This window comes from Parasteatoda tepidariorum, chromosome X2 (assembly GCF_043381705.1).
Source record: "Parasteatoda tepidariorum isolate YZ-2023 chromosome X2, CAS_Ptep_4.0, whole genome shotgun sequence".
NCBI lineage: Eukaryota > Metazoa > Arthropoda > Arachnida > Araneae > Theridiidae > Parasteatoda > Parasteatoda tepidariorum.
The window spans coordinates 34,502,990-34,526,078 of NC_092215.1; the positions used below are offsets into that span (position 1 = coordinate 34,502,990).

The 23,089-nt window shown below is 29.9% G+C and overlaps 1 protein-coding gene across 1 annotated transcript in view; it reads left to right on the forward strand.

The window, feature by feature from the left end:
* Nucleotides 1-20,920, forward strand: part of LOC107454829 (spectrin beta chain) — a 179,768-nt gene extending 158,848 nt beyond the window's left edge. Inside the window, exons 72-77 of the mRNA XM_043050346.2 lie at nucleotides 1,961-2,083; nucleotides 2,585-2,777; nucleotides 3,695-4,822; nucleotides 8,318-8,434; nucleotides 12,864-12,898; nucleotides 20,636-20,920. Coding sequence (XP_042906280.1) covers nucleotides 1,961-2,083; nucleotides 2,585-2,777; nucleotides 3,695-4,822; nucleotides 8,318-8,434; nucleotides 12,864-12,898; nucleotides 20,636-20,740 — 1,701 coding nt within the window. The 3' untranslated portion in view covers nucleotides 20,741-20,920. The remainder of the gene's footprint in view (nucleotides 1-1,960; nucleotides 2,084-2,584; nucleotides 2,778-3,694; nucleotides 4,823-8,317; nucleotides 8,435-12,863; nucleotides 12,899-20,635) is intronic.
* The last annotated feature ends 2,169 nt before the right edge of the window (nucleotides 20,921-23,089 follow it).

The following is a 23,089-nucleotide window of genomic DNA, read 5'->3' on the forward strand; positions in this document are numbered from 1 at the left end:
AACTTTAGTTAGTTCATATGGCTACATTAATTAGCTTTTGGCGACTGATCCTGATTCTGTTTGATTCATACAATGTAAAATTATTCATACAATGTAAAGGATTCCATATGGCTCGTTACTCAAGATTGGCGTAAGCTTTCCAAATTTAAAAGATTTTTATCTACACTTGAGTTTTCCCAAAACATATTTAAACTTTTTTAAAACATGATTAAAAATAAATTCTCTGACAAAAAATAAATTAAAACTGAATGATTCATATAGATTTAAATTACTGCGTCTCAAATCTGGATATGAAAACTATTTTTGCTTAAAACATACATTAAATAATGCTTTTAATCAATTATTAAGCCATTATTTTCGTTATTATTTATCTGTGCAACAATTTCGTGTTTCAAAATGAACTCTAAAACCGAACCGTCTTTTATATTTTAACATGAAAATTACCTTTTTAACGTTTAGTTCAAGTGCATTTCTTAACTTAGATCCCCCCAAAAAAGTTTAACTAACTTAATGTTAAAATATACCTAATATTAATTATTACATTTAATATTCAGAAAGAAATATTTATCTCACTAAAACTCAGAGGGCAAGCGTGATTTTAATATTTGCAAGCAATGGGGAAAAACATTAAAACAGAATGAATAGTTGTTTTGAAGCTTGAAAAAAATGCTAATTTAAAAAAAAAAATTAATTACTTTTTTCTTAAAGAAATACTCATCTGCTGCTAACTGTCACTGTACCAGTGCCTGAATAAAAGGTTCGTACGCTAGAACGTTGGAAATAGGCAACTCGGTACAGAACCACGAAGCCACATTAACTGATTTGTCGGAAATAATAGACATATAATAAACAATTTGTAAAATGAGGGAATAAATATGTGAAATGTATCAGGTAACAATAAATAGTTAAGTAAGATATTAAATATTAAATCACAATGTTTAAACATAAGTTGAATTATAAAATACAAAAAATTCGAGAAAATAATACAAAAGTAAACAATCAAATATTTACAAGAATTATGTACAAATATTTACAAGAATTATGTACAAATATTTACAAGTTAATTAAGTTAAAACATAAGTCTAAAAAACATGGCAAAATATTTTAGAATAAAAAAAACGCAATTAAAAATCTAACTTAACGCAAAATTAAATCAATAAGCAGAAAGAAGACAAAATGACTTGAAAAAAACTTTTTGGAATAATTCGGAGACAATTACAATCAAAATTAGAAATTAACGTTAAGTGAAATCAGTTAAGCCAAAAGAAATTAACGTTTGTATATATCTGTTAACGTGATGGCCTATGCGTCCTGGTAATTACCAATCGTTTCTGGATTGGTCTTCAATCTAAAGTTATCATTTAATTGATCCCTCGGCAACTACCCAAGATTTTCCAAAGAAATAAGGATTTCGCTTTTAATATAAAGATTGGTAACTTGTATTTGACGATATTTTCTTATGATTTTTTTCTTATTAGGTACTAGGACATATTTTCTTCCAATACATAACGAAACAATCCCGCAAACAGCTATTTTGTCGGTCTACACAATTTTGCGACAAACGGCATATGACGGCCATCTATACTTCTCAGACAAGCTGGTACTTATCAGTCTGAAGCAGAGAAGGGGGGGGGGGCTTTAACTCGCAACCGGGGATCGAACTCCGGTATAACGAGATGGTTCTTAGAGCCCTAACCACCACGCCATTGTCCTTTATGTATGTCCCTTAGTTTAGTTGTGGATATCATGCATACATTAATTCTTTCATCAGCACATGTATCATGAATGTAATGACATAAGAGGAACTCCTACTTGAAATGGCTGATCACTCTGCCTTAGAAATTTCCACAGATAGAATTGAAAAATCTAAAATTTATATTATTTTTTTTATTAAAATTATTTTTTTGTTTTAAAAATTCATTTCAATTTTTTAAAATCATTTTTTGATCGTGATTTTCAGGTTGAAAGAAAAGCATCTGAGGATGAAGTAGAAAGAGAAAAGAAACGAATTGAAGAAGAAAAGAAAGAAGAACAGCAAAGACTGGAAGAAATCAGACGTAAAGAAGAAGAGAGACTTTTAGAGGTATATTTTACTTTCTACATTCATAATACATTTTTATTGAATCCACAAAGCTACACGTTTTACCTACACTGAAAAAGTAATTAGATTCTATTTTTTTTTTTAAATGATTTTTTTCTCAGAAATTGTATTTTTTGTTCTGTTTTAATATAATAATACTTATTCACCCTCCAAATTAACATCTGAAATATCATTTTATAAAATGCACTAAGTAGCTTTTCTTCCGGCACTTTTATTTTTCAAAAAAGAAAAAAATTCTTCAAATTTTTTATGAAGTAGATTAATAATTTTTCACAGCTTCCAATTTAATTTTACGTTAGAATAAATAAGTAATAACATTTTAATTAAAAGACGGAGCTTTGACTTTAGATCCAAATATATATATATAACTCTTAATAACGACAGCGATTAAAATACAATAGCTTAAGNAGATAGATAGATAAAATGGGTTAAAAGACGCTTCGTATATGCAATTAGAAATGACTACTCTATTTTTATTTCCAGGAACGGCAAAAAGAACGTGTGCCAACAGGAGTGAGTGAAATTGACTACGATGGTGATTATTTGAATTTTGAGAACTCATTATCAGAGGAACCTAAATTTACTCGAATAGGAAGTAGAAGATCCCTCAGAGAAAGACCTGGTTCTGTATTACCCAGAACACCTGTCATTGGGAAAAGAGAATCTATAATACCAGGTACATTGTTTTAATATTGGCATAAGACATATTTTTAAGGGCACTATACAATTTGAAATTTTGAAGCATGTTGAACCATAATATTATTTAAAATTACAACAATCTTAATTTAGTTTCATGTTTAACCATATTATCATTTTTCTTATGATCAATCAAGCCTCGCCCCAGGCTCTCACACGAAGACTAAAAGAAGACGTCTGAAAACAGGTTTCTGACGTCACGAACTTGAAAAATGCTTGCCAAATTTACACAATTCCTGATGTTAAGAAACCCACCTTGCGAAGATTAGCAAGGGAAAAAAAACACGTGAGCGCAAAAAGCAAATCATCTCGAACCTTAATTCTGGCCTGATTCGAAGTTGTTGTTTTTTATGACAACGCTTGTCTGAAATCTGAGGAGAATCGTATGTCGAAAATCAGGTTTTCGTTCAGTTTGTGACGTCATAAACCTGATATCAGGCCTCGTGTAAAATTGAAGTTGCGGCTCGTAGATAATGTCAGGAGCGTGGCAGTAGCTGCTACAGCAAGAGGACACCAAACAATTGTGGACTCGTTGGCCCAAGGCCCCAAGTCAGGCTTGATGGAGAGCAATACAAGATGAATCAATTGTTAAAGGGTGCGCTAAAACTCCGAAGCTAAAGATACAGATTGTCACTGCTGGTCACCTGTCAAGTTAGACTAAGTTTAAGAAAAATCGTTTCTCAACTTGCTTACACGATACTATGGTTCAACTTGACCGGGAAAGTGGTTAATTTTAACCTTCTTTTTTTTTTTTTAGTTTGCATCAAGTTTGCCTCTTGTTATGTTTAAAAGTACTGACATTTTGGATCAAATTTGAACCAATTTTTTATGGGAGCGTAATTTGTCTGTATTCAAATTATTATATTTATTTTATAAATGTTTTTATTTTTATTTTAGAAATTGTGGAGGAACCACCGACGTATGTGCCACCTAAAGAATTACCACCTACAACAGCAGAAGGATTCCTTGCTCGCAAACAAGAAGTACTAAGTGGAGGCAAACGCTCAACAATGAGACAGTGGAAAAGTTACTACACAGTTTTGTGTGGACAGTTGCTCTGTTTTTTCAAAGATAAAAAAATGTTCCAAAACAGTAAAGCTGCAAGTCCACCCGTAAACATATTAAAAGCCAATTGTTTCATACCATCAGACTATCACAAAAAGAAGTATGTTTTCAGACTTGAAGTATCTGACAGATCAGCCTTTTTATTTGAAGCTTTAAGCGACATTAAGAGACAAGAATGGATGCAGAAAATCAAATACGCAGCATCTTTGCCACCAAATAGGCAATTAACGACTGCATATGACCAAACTAGTTATAGTAGGTCCAAGGGACAAAAACAAGCACCTCCCGCTTATGAAGAGGATCGGTATGAGAGATACGATGATGTAGACGTAGAAGAAAGCCAGCTGTACGCAAATGTTGGTCGTAACTCATTATATCAGACAGAAGAAGATGATGAATCAATAATTGATGATCAATTCCGATTACGAACGTTATCAGAAGATAGTCATGGTGTAGGAATGTCAGATGAAGATCGAAGAAAATCATCGATTGAAGACAGTTGGTTTAAAAGGCCTGTTGAAAGGAAAAAGAGCAAAGAACACTTTATTGGTGCTGGAGTATCTGCTAGTGAACAGCGTAAATCATCAACGGAAGATAATTGGTACAAAAAGCCTGTTGAAAGGAAGAAACACAAAGAACAGTATTTAAGCACAGGAATATCTGATGATGATCAACGTAAATCATCAACAGAAGAAAATTGGTTCAAAAAACCTCTTCAAAAGATTAAAAGCAAAGAACATTTAGAAGATGGAGATAACAAATTTGGTTCCTCATCAGAAGAAGAGAAAATTAAACCCGATGAATTTCGATTGTCGAATGTTTTTGAAGTAAAAAGTGTAGGAGAGTCTTTCTACGACGATCCATTTGCCGAAGCACGTCAATCTTTTTCTGCTGAGTCGTACGATCATGATTCAGCATCAGCAAGATCATCAGTATCAAATACTTCCAGCTATGTGACCGGTAAATATTTTACACAATAGATCTTTCATTTAAAAATTTTATGTCTACCCGTAAGTGTAACTAACTTATAAAGTTCTAATAGCATTCAAAATTATATATATATANAGAGAGAGAGAGAGAGAGAGAGAGAGAGAGAGAGAGGCAAGTTACCTGCCTAAATACGAGTTGGAGTTCTTTGATTTTTAAATATTACTTGAATTTTAAATTAGAGTATTTTTTTTAAAACTTTATTCGTTTATTTTTTTCCTTTACATTTAAGAGTAAGAATAGATATTTTTAAAAATTATATTAATTTAAATATAATTTAGTTTTCGTTGTATTTTTTTAGTTATTAGATATTATTGACATTTGAATTATAGAAATAATTAAATCTTTCATAATTAAATATTGATAAGAATAATAATGTTTATAAATGAAAGGTTAGAGAAATTAAAAAGTTAGATTTTATAATGGCTTATCTAAAATTCATTGATCTACAAAAATCTTATGGTGTTTTTATCGTCAAGGAAAAATCTAATAAAGTGTTTACAGAATTCTGAATACTTAATTGAATGAAATCAAAAAATAAATTCACGTGAATACTAGACTAAAATAAAAACAACTGTTCATCGCTAATGTTTTGTAAAAGGTATTTAAATTATCAACAGATTGACGAATCTTTTTGAACGTTAATGAAATATGTTTTTCAACAGATCAACTTCATAGACGCTGTTCATGTGAACAATTATATCTAATACTTGTGAATGATGCCAAGTAATTTTTTGTTTTAATTTTTTTCACGATTAATTTTTTTTTCCAAATTATAATAAAAATTCATAAAAATTTATTATTAAATTAAGTAACAAAAATCTAACTATTTTCCCATTGTAAGCACGTTTTTTTAAATATTATCACTCAAACCATTTCAATTTTATTAAAAATTGTATTTCTATAGTAATTTAAATTACTTGTAAACGATAAAATAAAACTAAAAACTTTATTAGGAAAAAAAAAAAAAAAAAAAAAACAGTTCCACTGCACGTTTCTCACCGTTTTGCTGTTAGGCTGGTTCTCTGCTTTTAGACCACTGCTCCGTTATCGAAGTGAAGAATTAATTAGAATATAAAATATGATTGAATTTTTAAATGGATTTTTCTCGGAAATAGAGGACTAGATTCAAAATATTAGCACCCTTAAAGTATATTACTAATATACCAAATTTTATCCGTAAGTGAATTTCCCTAGAATTTCCATTGCCTCTCCTTGTAAGATCATAACAATTTCTTTTTCTCCCATAAATTAAACTCTCTTCTTACCAAATTTTTTTCACCAAAAAAAATTTATTTTTGAAATTTGGGCAATTTTCAAATATTTTAGATTATTTTTTGTAATTTTTTTTAATGTAAAATTGTATCTTCCAATAGTTTTGTAGCTTGCTCTCCCGTTTGAAGAGTTAAAGTTTTTAAAAACACGGAATTTAATCTACAAAACCCTAAAGAACCTTTAAAAAAAATAGTCATGAAAACAGTCACGTAGAAATCGTTATGTATTTCCTTACCATTAAATACATAAATTCATATATCTATTTAATGGTGAATAAATAAAATAATTTATTCAGTATTTTTACAATTTGGACAATTTTTTAAATATTTTAGATTCTTTATCGTAAAGTTATTTAATATAAAATCCCATCTTCCAATAATTTGGTAGTTTCTTCTCTTGTTTGATTTAAGTTTCTAAAAGTACGGAATTTAATCGACAAAACCTTAAGGAACATAAAAAAAAAACTGGCATGTCAATAAACTCTCTCATATACAAATTGTTATACATTTTCCTTACCACTAAATGTATAAATTTAATGAACATTTTAAAACACTAACAGAAAAAACATACCTCGTTCACTAAAATTTCTTTCAGAAATCTCAGTGATATTTGGTAACAACAAATAAATAATAAAAATAACAACAAACAAAAGAATTTGAATAAAATAAAATGATACACAAAAACTTTATTTCCTTCCCTAGATATATTCAATCTACAGAATTTATCGATTTATCTATATAAAATTTTGTTGTGGGTCAAAATTGGAAATGTATAATTTTGATTTATCTTCTATTTTAATTCTCTATTATCCTCTATTTTATTTCCTCTTGCTCATTCCAATCCTCTATTTTATTTCAATCCGCTATTTTATTTCTTACTCTATTCTTACTATATTTATTTCTTACTTTATATTATCATACTCTATTTTAAAAGTAAAAGATATGATTTTTAAACTGAAACTCTCTTAACGGAAAGGATATTATCTTTAACATATTTCTAAACTAAAACTTTTTTTAATATATTTGTTTTACCGTACCATAGAAAAATCAATGTAAGCGACAAAATAATTGAGATTAATAATTGAGACTTTTTCACATTAAGACATTACTGCACACGGAAAAATAAATTTTACAAAATTACCGTTCTGTTTGGTAATGACATTTCTTGAAAAAAAAAATTTTTTTTAAAAAAAAGCGTAATTTTGGTTTGTTAAGTCAACATGTACGGTATTGAAAATATTCTTATGGTAATTCTTTCTGTTCGTATGACAACAGTTTATCGAAATGTTTAGTTTTCAAAATTATAGTTTTGGATCTTTCTCAGGCTCAACAATTTATCACAGTAAAAGTACAATTAAAACTGGAAAGTAATAACCTGCATACTTCAATTTACTTATCTTTAAACTCGTGTTTTTTTCTAATTTTTTGAAATAAAAGAAAAAGAAATAAATATTATTTAATTTAATTCGCATTCAGTAACTTTCGTTACTCTTCCAACAGATGGCACCACCACGACACTTTACTGCACATTTAGATATAATTACAGAACTGAAAATCCGTTTTATAAAATTCTCAAAGATAACATAGTGAAATTTCCAAATTTAACCTCATTTACTGCTAAACATATGGTCAAAAAAATCGTTATAGAGTAAAAAAAAAATATTGTATTGCATTTAACAAAACCATTACCAAAGTGCTTCGGAAAAACTTACTGATATTTTGATCACTCGAATTACTGAAAATCTATCGTAAAGCACTTACGTTGTTTTTTCAATTGCACAGCTGTATTCTAGTTGCATCAACTATAATGGAAGCGAAATTCGGGTTCTTTTTTCTCAATTTTTTTCTTTTATCTGAATTTGTTAAATGAGTTTTTTGAAATTCTATTTTAGCGTTTGTAGCATTAGCAATAGAAAGAAAATCGCTGTCAAGTAACTTTTCACAAAATCCATCGTGAAGCTCTTCTGTTGTTTCATCAATTGCATAGCAGTATTCTTGTTGCGCCAACTATAATAGAAGCAAAATTTTAAAAACATTTCTCCACCTGTTACTGTAAATACCTAATTAAGATATAAGTTAAGAAAGTCTAATTTTTAGAAACAAAGAAACACAATTATTTCTATCACTATATTTTAATATTAACATTTATTTACTTAACCATTAACCATTGTTTTTAAACCATTGCTTTTAATAGCGGTTGCTGGTTCAACTTCAAGTTTATCAACTTTAAGAGATGAAAGAATACCTGATTTGGCCTCATCTGAAGATGAACAACACTCCTACACTAATCCTCACCCTACTCCCCGAGGTAGTTGTAAATAAACCTTTTTATTTATAGGATTGTAATAAACAACACTCCTACACTAATCCTCACCCTACTCCCCGAGGTAGTTGTAAATAAACCTTTTTATTTATAGGATTGTAATAAACAACACTCCTACACTAATCCTCACCCTACTCCCCGAGGTAGTTGTAAATAAACCTTTTTATTTATAGGATTGTAATAAACAACACTCCTACACTAATCCTCACCCTACTCCCCGAGGTAGTTGTAAATAAACCTTTTTATTTATAGGATTGTAATAAACAACACTCCTACACTAATCCTCACCCTACTCCCCGAGGTAGTTGTAAATAAACCTTTTTATTTATAGGATTGTAATAAACAACACTCCTACACTAATCCTCACCCTACTCCCCGAGGTAGTTGTAAATAAACCTTTTTATTTATAGGATTGTAATAAACAACACTCCTACACTAACGGAGAGAACTACCTCGCAAAGTTGAAGGAAAGCCCTCCCTCATTAGACATGGATATCAACCAATTAGACATGGATGCCACGTGCCATTGACCACAGCATTCCAGGGGGTCTACCTTTCTGCATGTAAAATGGCTTGTGCCTACGTGTGCCTCGACAGACTCCTTAAAATCTATCACTCCTTATCTCCCCATCTGCTGACCAGACGAGTGGTCCTCTCGCCGTTCAAACCCCCTTCCTCTAGCGTCCACCATGTAAAAGGGGGCGACCGCAAACGATTTGTAGCTAACAAATTATCAATTTGTAATTGTGGGATATCTATTTCACCGAGAAAAGCAAAAACAGCTAGCCCTCAGCCTTATCCTCACCCTACTCCCCGAGGTAGTTGTAAATAAACCTTTTTATTTATAGGATTGTAATAAACAACACTCCTACACTAATCCTCACCCTACTCCCCGAGGTAGTTGTAAATAAACCTTTTTATAGGAAATATGATTGTAATAAACAATATGAAAACTACGAATCATAAAAACATTTCTTAGAGATCTAGTCGGTATGTCAAAAAGCAACAGTATACTGAAATAACGTTTTGAGTATTCATGTTTACTCTGTTTCACCAATGTCGGTGAAACACAGATATAGATTGATTACATTGGGGAACAAACTTCTGGTTGCATTTATACAAACATTCGATCTTGCCTGATTCGAGTGAGGGGATTTGAAATTTAAATTAGCTTTGTTCCTAAAGCAGCGGATTTTTTTTAAATGGCATTTTTAGACTATTTTTTGTCCATATGTACAAGTTTTAAAAGCGTTATATATAACTGGAAATCGCGTAAATGTTCTAGGATTGTAGCGCCTTCTTCTAGGGGAGTTAGGGCATATCATCAGGATTAAAATTGCATAATAACCCGTACCCGGAAATGCCAAAAAATGCGGAAACACACAAAGAAAGCACACGAAGAAACAGTTCATGATAGGAAAATGCCCCTAGCAGCGTATAAGGACATTTCCGAACATGGCTTCCTACGCAGTTTTAATCCTTGTGATGTGCCTTAACTCCCCTAAAAGCTTGTTGCAACATTTACGCGACCTCCTGTTGTATAAAACGTTTTTAAACTTGCTCAATTTGACAGAAAATAGTTTAAAAATGTTATTAAAAAATTGTAGCTTGGAGAGAGAAACCGATCGTAGATTTGGAATCAACGTTATGAAAGCATCTCCTTCCAATGAGGTAACCCTGGTTCGAATCCCAGCGATGGCTGGTCGATACGAATTACACACCCTGCTCACACCGACCACAGTGCTGACCTAAAATATCCTCCGTGGTAGACGGATCATGGATTAAACCCCATGGATGGACCCCTTGCCGTGGAAGGTTTTCGAGGTTTTCCTCCTCCTGCAACGCAATAGCGGGTTAGTTCCCGTAAAAATTCCACTACCCAATACTTGATCCAGGAGTTCCCTTGTCTTCTGGATTCGGTTCAAATTTACAATGCTATGGAGTTGAATATCAGTATTCGTGAACTCAAGATTGAGTTGGCTTTTCAACTACGGTTATAAAATAAACTAAAAACAGTGTCATAGTTGCTAAGTTTTATGTATTTTTCTAAAGAAAATTTGAAATAGCTGAAGTTTTTCATTCTTTCTTTAATTAATTCATAAAAACTTGAATTTTGACAGACCTTGATGTATGTTTTAATAACTGGTAAATTATTTTTTAAAAAAATATTTCACCAAAAACATTTCTAAAATATTTCATAATTCTTTAGCTGAAATTTAAGGATAATCTTCAGGATTAAAAACGGAAATGCCATCCTACGCAGCTTGGGGAGCTTTCTTTTATGAACTAATTTTTCTTGTCCTTCTGGAAAAGATTGTTATAGGGAGGAGCCCCTAGTCGCGTACGACAACATTTCCGGGCATGAATTCCAAAGTAAAATTAATCTTGATGATGTGCGCTGACTTCCCTAGAAGTTTAAATATATAATGGGAGAATTTACACAAAAACCAAACAAATTTTTAAGATACGCATGTTAGCAGTAACAGTACTTCATTAGGGTTCATTCACTGTCATGCTAACATGTTGAAACATTTCTGTAGTCAGTGGTTAAACAAAAAACTGACTATGTCCCGAGGCAAAAGAAAATAGAAAACAAAATAAGAAAATAATACAATACCTGTAATATCCAGCGATCACAATTTAGTTTTTGGTAAACCACTGGCTAGTATGTTAGCATGACAGTGTGTCTCCTGAAGTACTGTTTGTGCCAACATGCGTATCTTTAAAATTTGTTCAGTTTTATTTAAATTCTCACATTTATATTTAAGTTTGTGTACCTAAGACAATTAGGGTTTTAGCTGCTTATAACGCTGTTCTATTTTGACTTATTTTACTTAAATTCTGGACTTCATTTTTGTTTAATTCAGTCTTCATACTTAGATTCCTTAGAAAGTTTGTTGCAAGATTTACGTGTCCTCCCCCCCCCCCATCCATATATAACGTTTTTAATTTTTTACATTTCGACAAAAATTAAACTAAAAATGTCAATTTATGATGTCTAAAAATGTCAAATGTCATAGACTAAAAAAAACTGTAGCTCTAGGTTCAAAATTAATTTCTGATTTGAAATTCCCCCATCCGAATTAGGCAGGACCAATGTGTGTGTGTATTTGTATAAAATAAGAGTTGTAAACACAGAACTGAACACGATATTACGATGATAAATAGATTATTGTTTTGAAGTACATCAAAACATTCGGTTGTGTACGAGACTTTAGTTTAAAAAATAGCGTTAAAATGCTTTGTTTTTTCGAATGAGAAAAAAACGCAAATTTTTCAAATAAATATTTAGGCAAAAATTCTCTTTAAATAAAATTGAAAAAGTATAAGGGACATACCGAAATTCATTTTCATTGCAGAAGATCTTGTTGGAGAAAGTGGTACTTTCCTGTTAAAACTTTCTGTTTCGAAAAAAAAAAAAGTCGCCAAGAAGAACAGATAGCAAAGTTCAGTAATACAAAGAGTGCTTGAAATATAGCGTTAAAATGCTTTTTTTTTCAAATGAGAAAAAAACGCAAATTCTGTAAATAAATATTTAAGCAAAAATTCTCTTTAAATTAAATTTGAAAAATGTAAGGGACATACCGAAATTCATTTTCATTGCAGAAGATATTGTTGGAGAAAGTGGTTCTTTCCTGTTAAAACTTTCTGTTTTGAAAAAAAAAAGTCGCCAAGAAGAACAGATAGCAAAGTTCAGTAATACAAAGAGTGCTTGAAAATTATGAAAATTCTTCTTATGCAGCAAAAATAAAAATAAATGGATTAGAATTATTAGACTTTGATCTTTATTATAAAATAAAAATTTAGACATTTGATTTTTGTGCGAGAAACGTGAAAAAAGTTATTATCTTTGTAACTTTTGTTATAAATGCATAAATGATATTATATGATGTGTAAATGGTATTGCATCCAAATGCATGTGCTATGAACTAGTTTTTCAATATAATACATAAAATAGTTCCTTAATTTTTTTTCTTGAGTATTCTAAAATTATATTCGCAACAATACATAGCATTTCTACAGTGTGTAAGCTTTCTCTCATCTTTTAGAGCCTTCTCTCATCTGTATCAGTTGTTTATTTATCATTGAAGAATATAAACGATGGCCGTTAGGAAGAATCTGCTTTCTTCACATCGTGATTAGCCTCTTGACTTATCACAAACGGTTCTGATAAAATTGAGTTTCATCTATCCTACTTAGAACGCCTTATCTGTCTTATTTGAAATGTGCCAATAAAGTACAGAAAGTGAACGAAACTGTTGAAATTATCAGCGTAAAATTTTTGCATAACACTTTTTAATACCATGCGAAGCATTTCACGTTTTATTTGCTTTCTATTTCAGAAAATTAGTTAAATTAGGACGCGATAAATGTTTGTGAATCTCTTCATTTTTTTAACAATTATTTTTCCTTTCAGGTACAATTTCTACCGACGAAGTAAACCCTGCAATGGTAAGTGTAATATCTTCCATTATTTTCCTATTCTTGAAATAATCATCAATTATAAAATCAAGGATGCCACTGGCGATTAAATATCTTAGAAGTGGTAGACACTCAATTCTTTTTTATTTATTTATCTATTAGGAGGACCGGAAAGTAATGCCGTTTCGGCTCATTAAATATTCGTTAGTCTTAAGAATTAATTCATCTTTTTTGATTCATTTTCGATCCGGCATTGAAAAGTTGTTGCTAACGAGGGTGAATATATTATTGAATAAAAATAAAATTTTGATAACAAATATAAAATGCACAGAAACTGCATTACTTTCCAGTTCCCTTAATATTTCGACTGTCGTAGACTAAAATGTAAAAAAATGGTTGGCAAAATTTTATGAAGGCTACAGCAAATTCGTCGCTATATTAACAACTTCATTTTCTTTTTTAGTCTTTTTGTAGTACTAAATATCTCATGAATTATTTATATTAGTGGCAATAAAAAGTTATTTGTTAATGAATAGCTAATGAATAGAATAGAGTTAATGAAATAGCTTTAAAAACCACTTTCAAAATTTTTCTAAGATTGCAGAAAGCTAGTGTAAATTCTTTATCTTTCTGTGGTCGTATAAATGCGAAAGTGCTACGAGTTTTAAATTTCTTATTTTTTTATCGTTAATATTTGACGCAATAGAGAGTCTTACTATTAAATAGAATGTGTTTCCAAATTGTATAGAAATTTTAATCTTCACCGAATTGATATTTTCACGAATTGACATCTTTGTGGAAGAGACGTAATCATGTACAGGAACCATTTGTTGGGATGCAGTAAGGGCAAATCTTGGGGTTAATCTCTGCGTGGGGGTCTAATCTTGGTGAAGCGATACTAGAAAGCTCGACATCTGCTGTTGGGACATTGACTTTTTTCACTTAGAGTGTTATTTTCTCAATTTCTGTTCTTTGTTAATCTTATAAGAGTTTGTCAATTTCCGTTGCCATTGGAAATATAAAATAAAAAATCTATTCAATCTTCTATTCAATAGAATCTATCTTATTCAATCAAAACTACCACCATTTCAAATTATTCCTAATTAAAGCAGAAAAAGTCATTGCATTCACTTTCAATAATAAGCTGGAAGAAATGTGCTGGAAAGAGTTGTTAATTTTAAACTTTTTGAACAGATTTTAGCGTGTTTATTAGTCACTAATGGTTTGTCAGATATTTTTTTTTTATTTGTAATGTTTTCTAATTTTATTTTTATCCAAGTTTAAAACTAATATCCTATCATAATTATCTGAAACAAACATTAAGTAGAAAATACTGTAAGCTATTATGAGATTTTTATTATTTTATGAGATTTTTATTCAGCAGCTGAGATTTTGAAATACATGATGTCTAAAGCACATTTAAATGCTAAAAACAAGTACAAGATTATAAATTTTTTGTGTCATTATATTTTCTATTTTTTTTTTAATTTAACCATTGCCTTCATCATTACTTAAGATTTATGCTTTCAAAATTTGCAAAATAAATTTACAAGCAAAAATCTTAATAATCTTTTATTTTTATATGAGAACAGCAGAACATTGGTCAACTTGAAAACATTAGTTTTTCAAATCGGAAAACATCTAAATATAAATAATTTCTTTTATTTATATTTACTGAATCATCCGAAAATTAAATAAAGCATTTAACTACCTAGGATCATTGTTGGTTCTAGGCCAAATCGTGTTCTGACAATTATTTTCTGAAAAGCTTGTAAGTTCATTTTGAGATAAATAGAATTATCAGCTGTAATAACTTAATTTAATCACCTGAACTGCTTTCTTTTATTAACAAATTCTGAAACTAGCTGTGCTATTGATCAAGAATACAAGTGTAAAATATTAAATAAATGTTAACGAGCTTTTTTAGTATAAATTTAAATTGCTACAAGTAAGAAAATTATATGAAAATGGGGGCTTCTTTTTAATCGGAGAATGTCTAAATATAAATATTTTTTTTATTTATATTTAATGAATCTTCCGAACATTAAATAAAGCATTTAACTACCTAGTATCATTGTTGGTTCTAGGCCAAATCGTGCTTTGACAAATATTTTCTAAAAACTTCTAAACTAATATAAAATTTAATACAAAAACGATTTATTGAATAAAAATTTGACATAATTTCCATTTTATCATCTTTAAAGACTTAAAGCAATGAATAACGTCCTATTAATGTTGATAGGATGATAATTTTGCTTTAATAAATACCTACTAGAGGCAGCTTAAATCTAACGCTCATTTTGAAATAAATAAAATTATGAGTTGCGATAACATTAAAAGGTCATCTGAAAGGTTATTTTTTTGTAATTTTGTTTCATTAATCATTTTCGAAGTATGCTGTTGAAGTATGGGTGTGTTTTTGATTTAAAAAAAAAACATGCGTAACATTTTAATGAAATATTACCTAATCCTACTTATTGCTTGGCGCTACAATGGAAGATTTTGGCTTCTATTACTCCACTTCTTCAAACTTTTTCTTTTTTTCTTCTCTCTTTTTTTAACTTTTTTTCTTATTATAGTTTTTAACTTACATGATTTTTTAGTCTCGCTCAATTTCCATCGTCAATTTACTGGGTTTTCAAACACTTTTCCGTATGGAGGAACATCACAGTAAAAGCCTGTAAAAAAGGTTTATTTTAATGAATTTTGCAACTATTATGATAAACTAAACTTAATACATTTTATCCTATCATATATATTTTAATCTTCATTTTAACGAGTAATAAAATACTAAAAAATTAACGTTTATATTATACAATGTTTATAACTTATTTCTGAAATTATTCGAGTTAAAAAAATCATTCAAATTTAATTCCGTTTTGATATTTTCAAATTACTTGAATTTAATTTTCTTTGCACTCAGGATGTTAAAAAAATAATTTTTAGTTTCACAAAATGGGGGTGTTTCTAAAAAAAAAGTTCGAAAAAGTGACACGAAGTAAGTTACAATTTTCTAGATTACTCAAAACAAGTCAACCTAATTTAAAAGTCCCTTCATGCGACAAAAATTATATTAAAGTACAGCGCGCAAAACAAGAACGAACCACCTCGAATTTGGAATATCCGAAATTTTTGAAATTCAATTTCTCATGAACTATTTAACCGATTTTTGGGGTCAGAAATCCATATCCATCAAAAAAAATGGTATGTTTATTGAGAGAAAGTAATTTTGTGTGCATGGTTTCGTAACTTAAAATATCGGCTGCACAATTTAATTAAACTATGTGAAGTCACCCCTTTGAACCATTAAAACTGAGTCCTAGAACGTGAAGATCAGATCATTAAATCAACAGTTATTTTGGGTGGTCCATTTTTTTTCTTATTGGTGATTACATTGGTTGAAAACTGAGCTAATTGCAGATACAGCGAGTAAGAGAAACATAATTTCGAGTAAATAACGTTAAAATTTTGTAATCAATAATCCATCTAAATATATAAAATTTTGCCTCCAACTATAATACATCAATACCAGGTCAATAAGATGCTATTTCTGCATTACTTTTAGATTTCGCAAATGCTAATCAAAATTCTGCGGTTATCTTTATTTTGTAAATTTGTTTGGGCCACATTTGTTTCTAATTCTTCCAAAACTGTCCCTATAAAACAGTCCAGCAGTCGTAACTGATCGTAAATACGAGGTTCCCAGTAGAACATCGAAGTCAAGCATCACTGGCTGCGGTCAGTAAGTGGGTGGGTGATCACTTTGATCAGCCTGCGTAGGGACCGAGGGAACGCGGTATCAGTCCTCGTTAACTGCTCTACCTTAAAGTGTTCGTCTTCGATCACAGGTCGTCGAGCTCCCAAACCAGGGGAGCCATCCCCATTGCACAGGATCAAAATTGCAATGGCACGTCTTCGGATCATCCTCAAGGATGTTTCCCAGGCGGTCGCCAATGTGCTGCTCTAGTGCGACGTAAATTAAGTACCGACCTACCGTCCCTAGAAAACGAAACAAATGACCTCTTGAAGCCTTCAATAAAATTATCACAGCTAAATAAGTTGTAATTTAAACCATTTATATTAAGAATACTATTAATTCTTATTCTTAAATAATTTTAGAAAAAAAATTCTATAAAATAGTAAAAATGATAGTGTTTTACTAAAAGGTTTTGGATTTATAAATATATTACCGTCGTTGAACAGCCGACCCTATTTTAGGATTTACGACTACCAATATTCAACACCATAGCCCTCAAGGGAACTTTTGGATCAAGTATTGGGAGAAAATCTGCCTTCGTGGCGGACTTTTGGATAAAACAAAGACGCATTTGTGTTAAATGGAAAGGAAAACCACGAAAACCACCCTAAGTTATCCTGACCGCAAGGGGACTCTAACCCATGATCCATCTACCACTGGCGATATTTTACGTAAGCACTTTGGTTAGTGCGAGTGGGGTGTGGAATTCGTATAGACCAGCCATCGCTGGGATTCGAACCCCGATCACCTCATTGGAAGGAGATACTTTCGTATCGCTGATTTCAAATCTGTTATCGGTTTCTCTCTTCAAGCTACAGTTTTTTAATGACGTTTTCAGTCTATTTTTTGTAGAAATGTACAAGTTTTTTTTTTAACTAGGTTTATTTTATTGGGAGGCGAGGACTCTATCCCCTGAACCACTAAGGCTTTTACTAAAATGATTTGATATGAGTGAGGCAAATCCATTAATCAACTGAACGCATAAGTTCATTAGTTCATGCATGTCACAGCGCGTCCTGTGTCGCACACCGCGTCCAAGCGTCGCACACCGAGCTCGACTTGTTATGTTGAAACTTTTGCATTTTACGAAACTCAATTCAATATTTTCGTTCATAAATTTTGAAAAAAAGTCTATCGAAAAATACGAGTAAAATAATTTTTTAAAATTTTTTTCAAAAACTTTACTGTGTTGTTTACTGTGTTTCCTCTTAATGAAACATTAAAAAATATTATTATAAGTTGAAATTGATACAAATGAGAATATTACATGAAAATAGTTTCTTAATCGGAAAATGTCTAAATATAAATATTTTTTTTATTTATATTGAATGATTTTTCCGAACATTAAATAAAGCATTTAACTACCTTGGATCATTGTTGGTTCTTGGCCAAATCGTGCTTTAACAATTTTCTTCGTCACTTATTTTCTGAAATGCCTATAAACTGATATGAAGTTAAAAAAAAAAATTATGGAATAAAATTATAAAATTATTGAATAAATTATTGAAAGAAATTTTGATTATTCATTTTTCATTTTATCATTTTTAAAAATATAAAGTAATGAACAACATCTTATCAAAGTCAATAAAACTATAAATTTGCTTTAATGAATGCAAGATCAACAAAAATTTACCCTAGGTTCATTTTAAGATGACTAAGTTTTAGTCATCTTAAAATAAACCAAGGGTAAATTTTTGTTGCGATAGCATTAGAATGTCATATGAACGGCTACCTCCTTCTTTTTTTTAAATTTTAATTTACTTCCAAAGTGTATAAAAGTTTGGATGTGTTTTTGATCAGGAACACATGCGTTACATTTTAAAGAAATAATAAAAAGCATTATTATAAGTCGAAATTGATGCAGTTAAGAAAGTTAGATCGCATTCACAGCAATGCGGACATGCATAAACAGCGTACCCCTAATTAGACTGAAGTTATAATAGGAAAATATATATTTAAAATATTAAATATTTATGACAGGGAAGACTCTTAAAAATAAAGATTAAAAAAAAACCTATCTTGCAAGAAATTCATACTGGGCATTCATTTGTTCATTTTTTGCTTCAGAGTTCCTGAGTTTATAGTTCGTTTCGACAGATGGCTCTGTAGGTAATAATCTGTAAATTAAAGAAAACAAATTAAAATTCATATCACGAGTTTTTGAAATGTTTCAATGAATTAAAATCACATTATCACCCATCGGCCACAATCAGATGAAATTTGTATGCATCAACAATTTTTTAACAGATATTATCAGGCCTTAGGTCACTCCTTTGAAGAGACTCGTGCCGCTCCGATCTTCTGATTTCAGTCAGTGACGTCACGGTGGCGAAGCATGAACTTCTCGCCTTAAAAATAAATTATTTCGCATGTAACTAGCATCTTTTTTAAACTTATTTCTATACATTCATTGTTTTCGGTATTTTTTATTTATATTGAGGAGATTTTCCTCTCATCCAATTGCAAAAATTTAACAGTGGTAGTCAAATATGAGTTTGCGCGATAGCGACCGACAAGGATTATTATGAACACAAAATGAGAAAACTCAATTTACCATGTTTTATTTCAGAAAGCATAAAGGCGGCATCAAATGAATTATAAAATGTACTGGAAAAATTTGTCCTGCTGTGAATAAAAGCATTATATTAACATGTTTTTTGTTTAGACGTTTAAGAACTTTTAATTTCGCCATTGAAATTGATACTGTCTAACTTTAAACAGAAAAGAAAAAAAATGTATAAGATCAAAAAAAAAAAAAAAAAAAAGTACTGAACTTCAAAAATAAAACTTATTAATGCTTAAAAACTCTTCAATTTAATAAGATATTTTTTAATGTCATTATTTAGAATATTTATGTGTTTTGATTATAACGCCTTAATTTTAAATATTTATGAGCAAGTGTTTTCTATTATTACATTCTCAAAGATTATTTTTTTATTAATTAGTATTTTAAGATTTTTGTTTCCTAGTGATAATACGTGCAAAAAAATTTCTATTACAATTATAAATAAGAAAATATATTAAAATTAGGCATCCCAATTAATAAAATATAAGGACACTTTTATAGTAACGTAGTATTATCGGACAAAATGTTACTATAAAAGTGTCAAATAAATAAATACTTTCGTTTACTTAACAGAGAGAGTTAAAAACTAAAATTAGAAAATGATAAGAAAACAATGACGACAACCATTGAGATATTTTTCGAACTTTAAAATGTTTTTTTTTTTTTTTAATACTATAAGGAATACCAGGAAAAAGTATGAATACTATATCTTTGAACAGAAATAATTTATTAGCTGTATAAAGTTTGACAGCTATTATCAAAAAAGCGTCGATTATTCAACTCATTTCTTACTGAAAGCAGCAAAGTTTTCATATCCTCCAGATCTGATTTTCTGTGTGTGGCGTGACGTCATGGGGTGGGGAATCGTATCTTCAGCTTTGAGTATGGAATGAACCAGCCCTTCTATATCTTCTCTTTAGTCCTGGATATTATGCTTAAAAAAATTAAAAATATATAAATAAACAAATATATAATTCCGGTTCAAAATATTTAAATAAACAAATATATAATTCCGGTTCAAAATAAATAAATAAACAAATAGATAATTCCGGTTCAAAATAAATAAATAAATAAACAAATATAAAAACAACTGGAGCCATAAAGCCCATATTGAAGATCTACCCTCTGTGTGACATTATCTGAAATTATAACAAAGTGCAACTGCCATCTGGTGTCGTTTAAAAAAATAAATGAAACTTTACAAATTAAAATGACGTCTGTGGGCTGCTGGTGTTGTTAAGGCTCGTCTCATAAATAATATCGTAACCTGTAAAAGAATCATGATGTATATATGATCATGATCCTTAACGGGATAATTAAGTCATAAAAATATCAAAAAATGTTTTTAAATATATGTAAAATCATGCTTCAATTTTCTTTGGCTTATATGAATAAGTTCCTTTTTAATGGTTTTAATCTGAAAAATATCTTAAATATTTTTTAGATTGCCAAACATCAAAGCCTGACTTTAGATCCTGGATATGTTTTCAAGAAAGTTGAGAAGCCAAAACCAAAGAAAAAGTGGTATAGCCTTAGATCAAGAAAATAGAGTTAATATCATTTGTATATTTTATTAAGTCATATTTATTATATTTTTTGTGATTTATTTTGAAAAGCGAACAAATCAATCTGTCCTTTGTTTAGAAATTATGTTGATTCTTGAAAAAAAAATTATGTTATTTTGTTTCATATTCACAAATTTTCGTATTAAAACCAGTTTATTGTAAAATATTATTTCTCTTAATATATTTTTATTACAATACATGCAGTTTGCATTGAAGCCAAACTACACTTTTTGTAAATAGGATAGACACCTCAAGATTTTGCGATTTCCCATCTCTCCACATTTCCCCCCTCTCTATTACCACAGTATCAGCAAATTTAACTTCTTCTCCACACAAGTACAGTTCAACTCATTACTAAAGCATACTGCCGTAGGAAAAAAGAGAGAACAGAGAGGAGAGTGGAGAAGAGGGACGCATGTTCTAATTACGAAGAGTGTCGTAACAATGTATAGTTTATAAATTGTAACTTACCTAGTTTTTCGTAGTTATCATATTTAATAGTCTTTGTCATAAATTGCGGCAAAAATGTGTAATTTAGACATACAAACTTTTAAGTCAAAAATGAAACCAAAATACAATATAGATCAAACATATCACTACTGAGGAATACGGGACATAAGAATTCAAAATTTGTTTAATTTCCCGAGAAAAGAGAAGAGTTTGAAGACACTTTAAAGAAATATCTTTAAATTTCATCAGGTAGTCAAACTGGCTTTAATGTTTTTGATCCTACCTTGCTAACTAGCATTTCTCAGACTTCAATAGCGTTTGTGTTGATTTTTTGTTTCAATATTAACTTCAGAGCTAAAATGTGTTTACTTTTTTTTAATTAATTTTTGACACGAATTTCAAAAATACATTGAAAGGGTGGTCATAACAGAACACCCTGTTAACAAAGTTGCCAACTGCTCCGGATTCGAAAAAAATATTTGAAAAAACGGTAGAGAACTACAAATTAATATTTTCAGCTTTTTTGTTAATTTCAGAGATGCCAACTTGCTCCGGACAGCGAATAAATATTTTTAAGTGGTAGCTTGTTAATTGTAATTCCTGGTTAAATAAATTCAAATTATTAGATTTTTATCTACCACTATTTCTAAATTATTCGTAGGTTTATATAATTCACAACTCTTTAAACTTATGTCACTCTAAACTTTTTAAGAAGCAGGCAAAATTAGTCAAGTATTTGCAAAATTTAGTTTGTAACTCTTTAACGTTTTTTAAATTATTTTGGCGTGTCCTGAGCAGTTGGCATCTCTGTAATTTTGCTATTTTATTAAAGCTTGAATTATTAAGAAATAGTGGTGAGTAAAATCCCTGTGAACCGAAATCAGTAAACCAAGAATCATTAAGATAATACATTAAGAAACTACCACTCGAAAATATTTATCCACTGTCTAAAGCAAGTTGGTATCTCTGTGTTCAGAAAAAAATAAAAATAAAAATATTTCATTAAAAAATTATGTGGTTCAAATTTTTCGTTGAAGAATGCTATACAAATTTTAAGGGGTCTAATATAGGACTATATAGATTAATATAGGTTAATATAGATCTGCAGACTGCGAGTTATTAAATTGATATAATTTGTCTTTGTAGGTAAAAATAAGACACAACTTATTCAAGAGAAAAAATAATCTATTTGCACAAATATTTCTGAAAATCAATCCTACTTCTTGGTTTTTCATCCCACCTTCCTCACTAGTGATTTGACAGATTTCAAATGAGCTTTTTCTCGCCCTTTAAATACTAACTTATGATCTCTAATATGTATAATTTCTTACTTCATTTTCGACAAGGATATTATAAATTGATCTATACCAAACTCCCGTACACAGGTTATAACATAGTCAAACATTTTGAAAAATACATTCACATTACAAAAATTTTTATTTAATTCATTAGTATAATATTTTGGAAATATTCATTCAGTAAATTAAAAATATTCAAAGGAAGTAAAACTTGTTTAGAGAAAATTGATACTTTGTCAAAATATGTGCTTAATTTTCGACAAGGACTCTTAAAATGTATATTAAGTCTTTCATAATAAATACTAAATGTATATTAAATGCACACAGGGTGTCCGAAAAGGATAAAAACTGTCAAAGATCTTGAAAAATATTCACTCGTGCAAAATACTTTCTTTAATGCACATGTGAAATATTTAGAGTATCCAATAATATCAAACTCGATCATACTTGACCAAAGTAAAACTTGTTTAGAAGAAAAAAATTTTTTCTCAGAGACAACAAGCCTATTCTCGATGTTTTTCTGGTAAAAAAAACTAAGATTTTTTTTATTTTTAAATCAGCCATAAAACAAGGAACATCACTCAA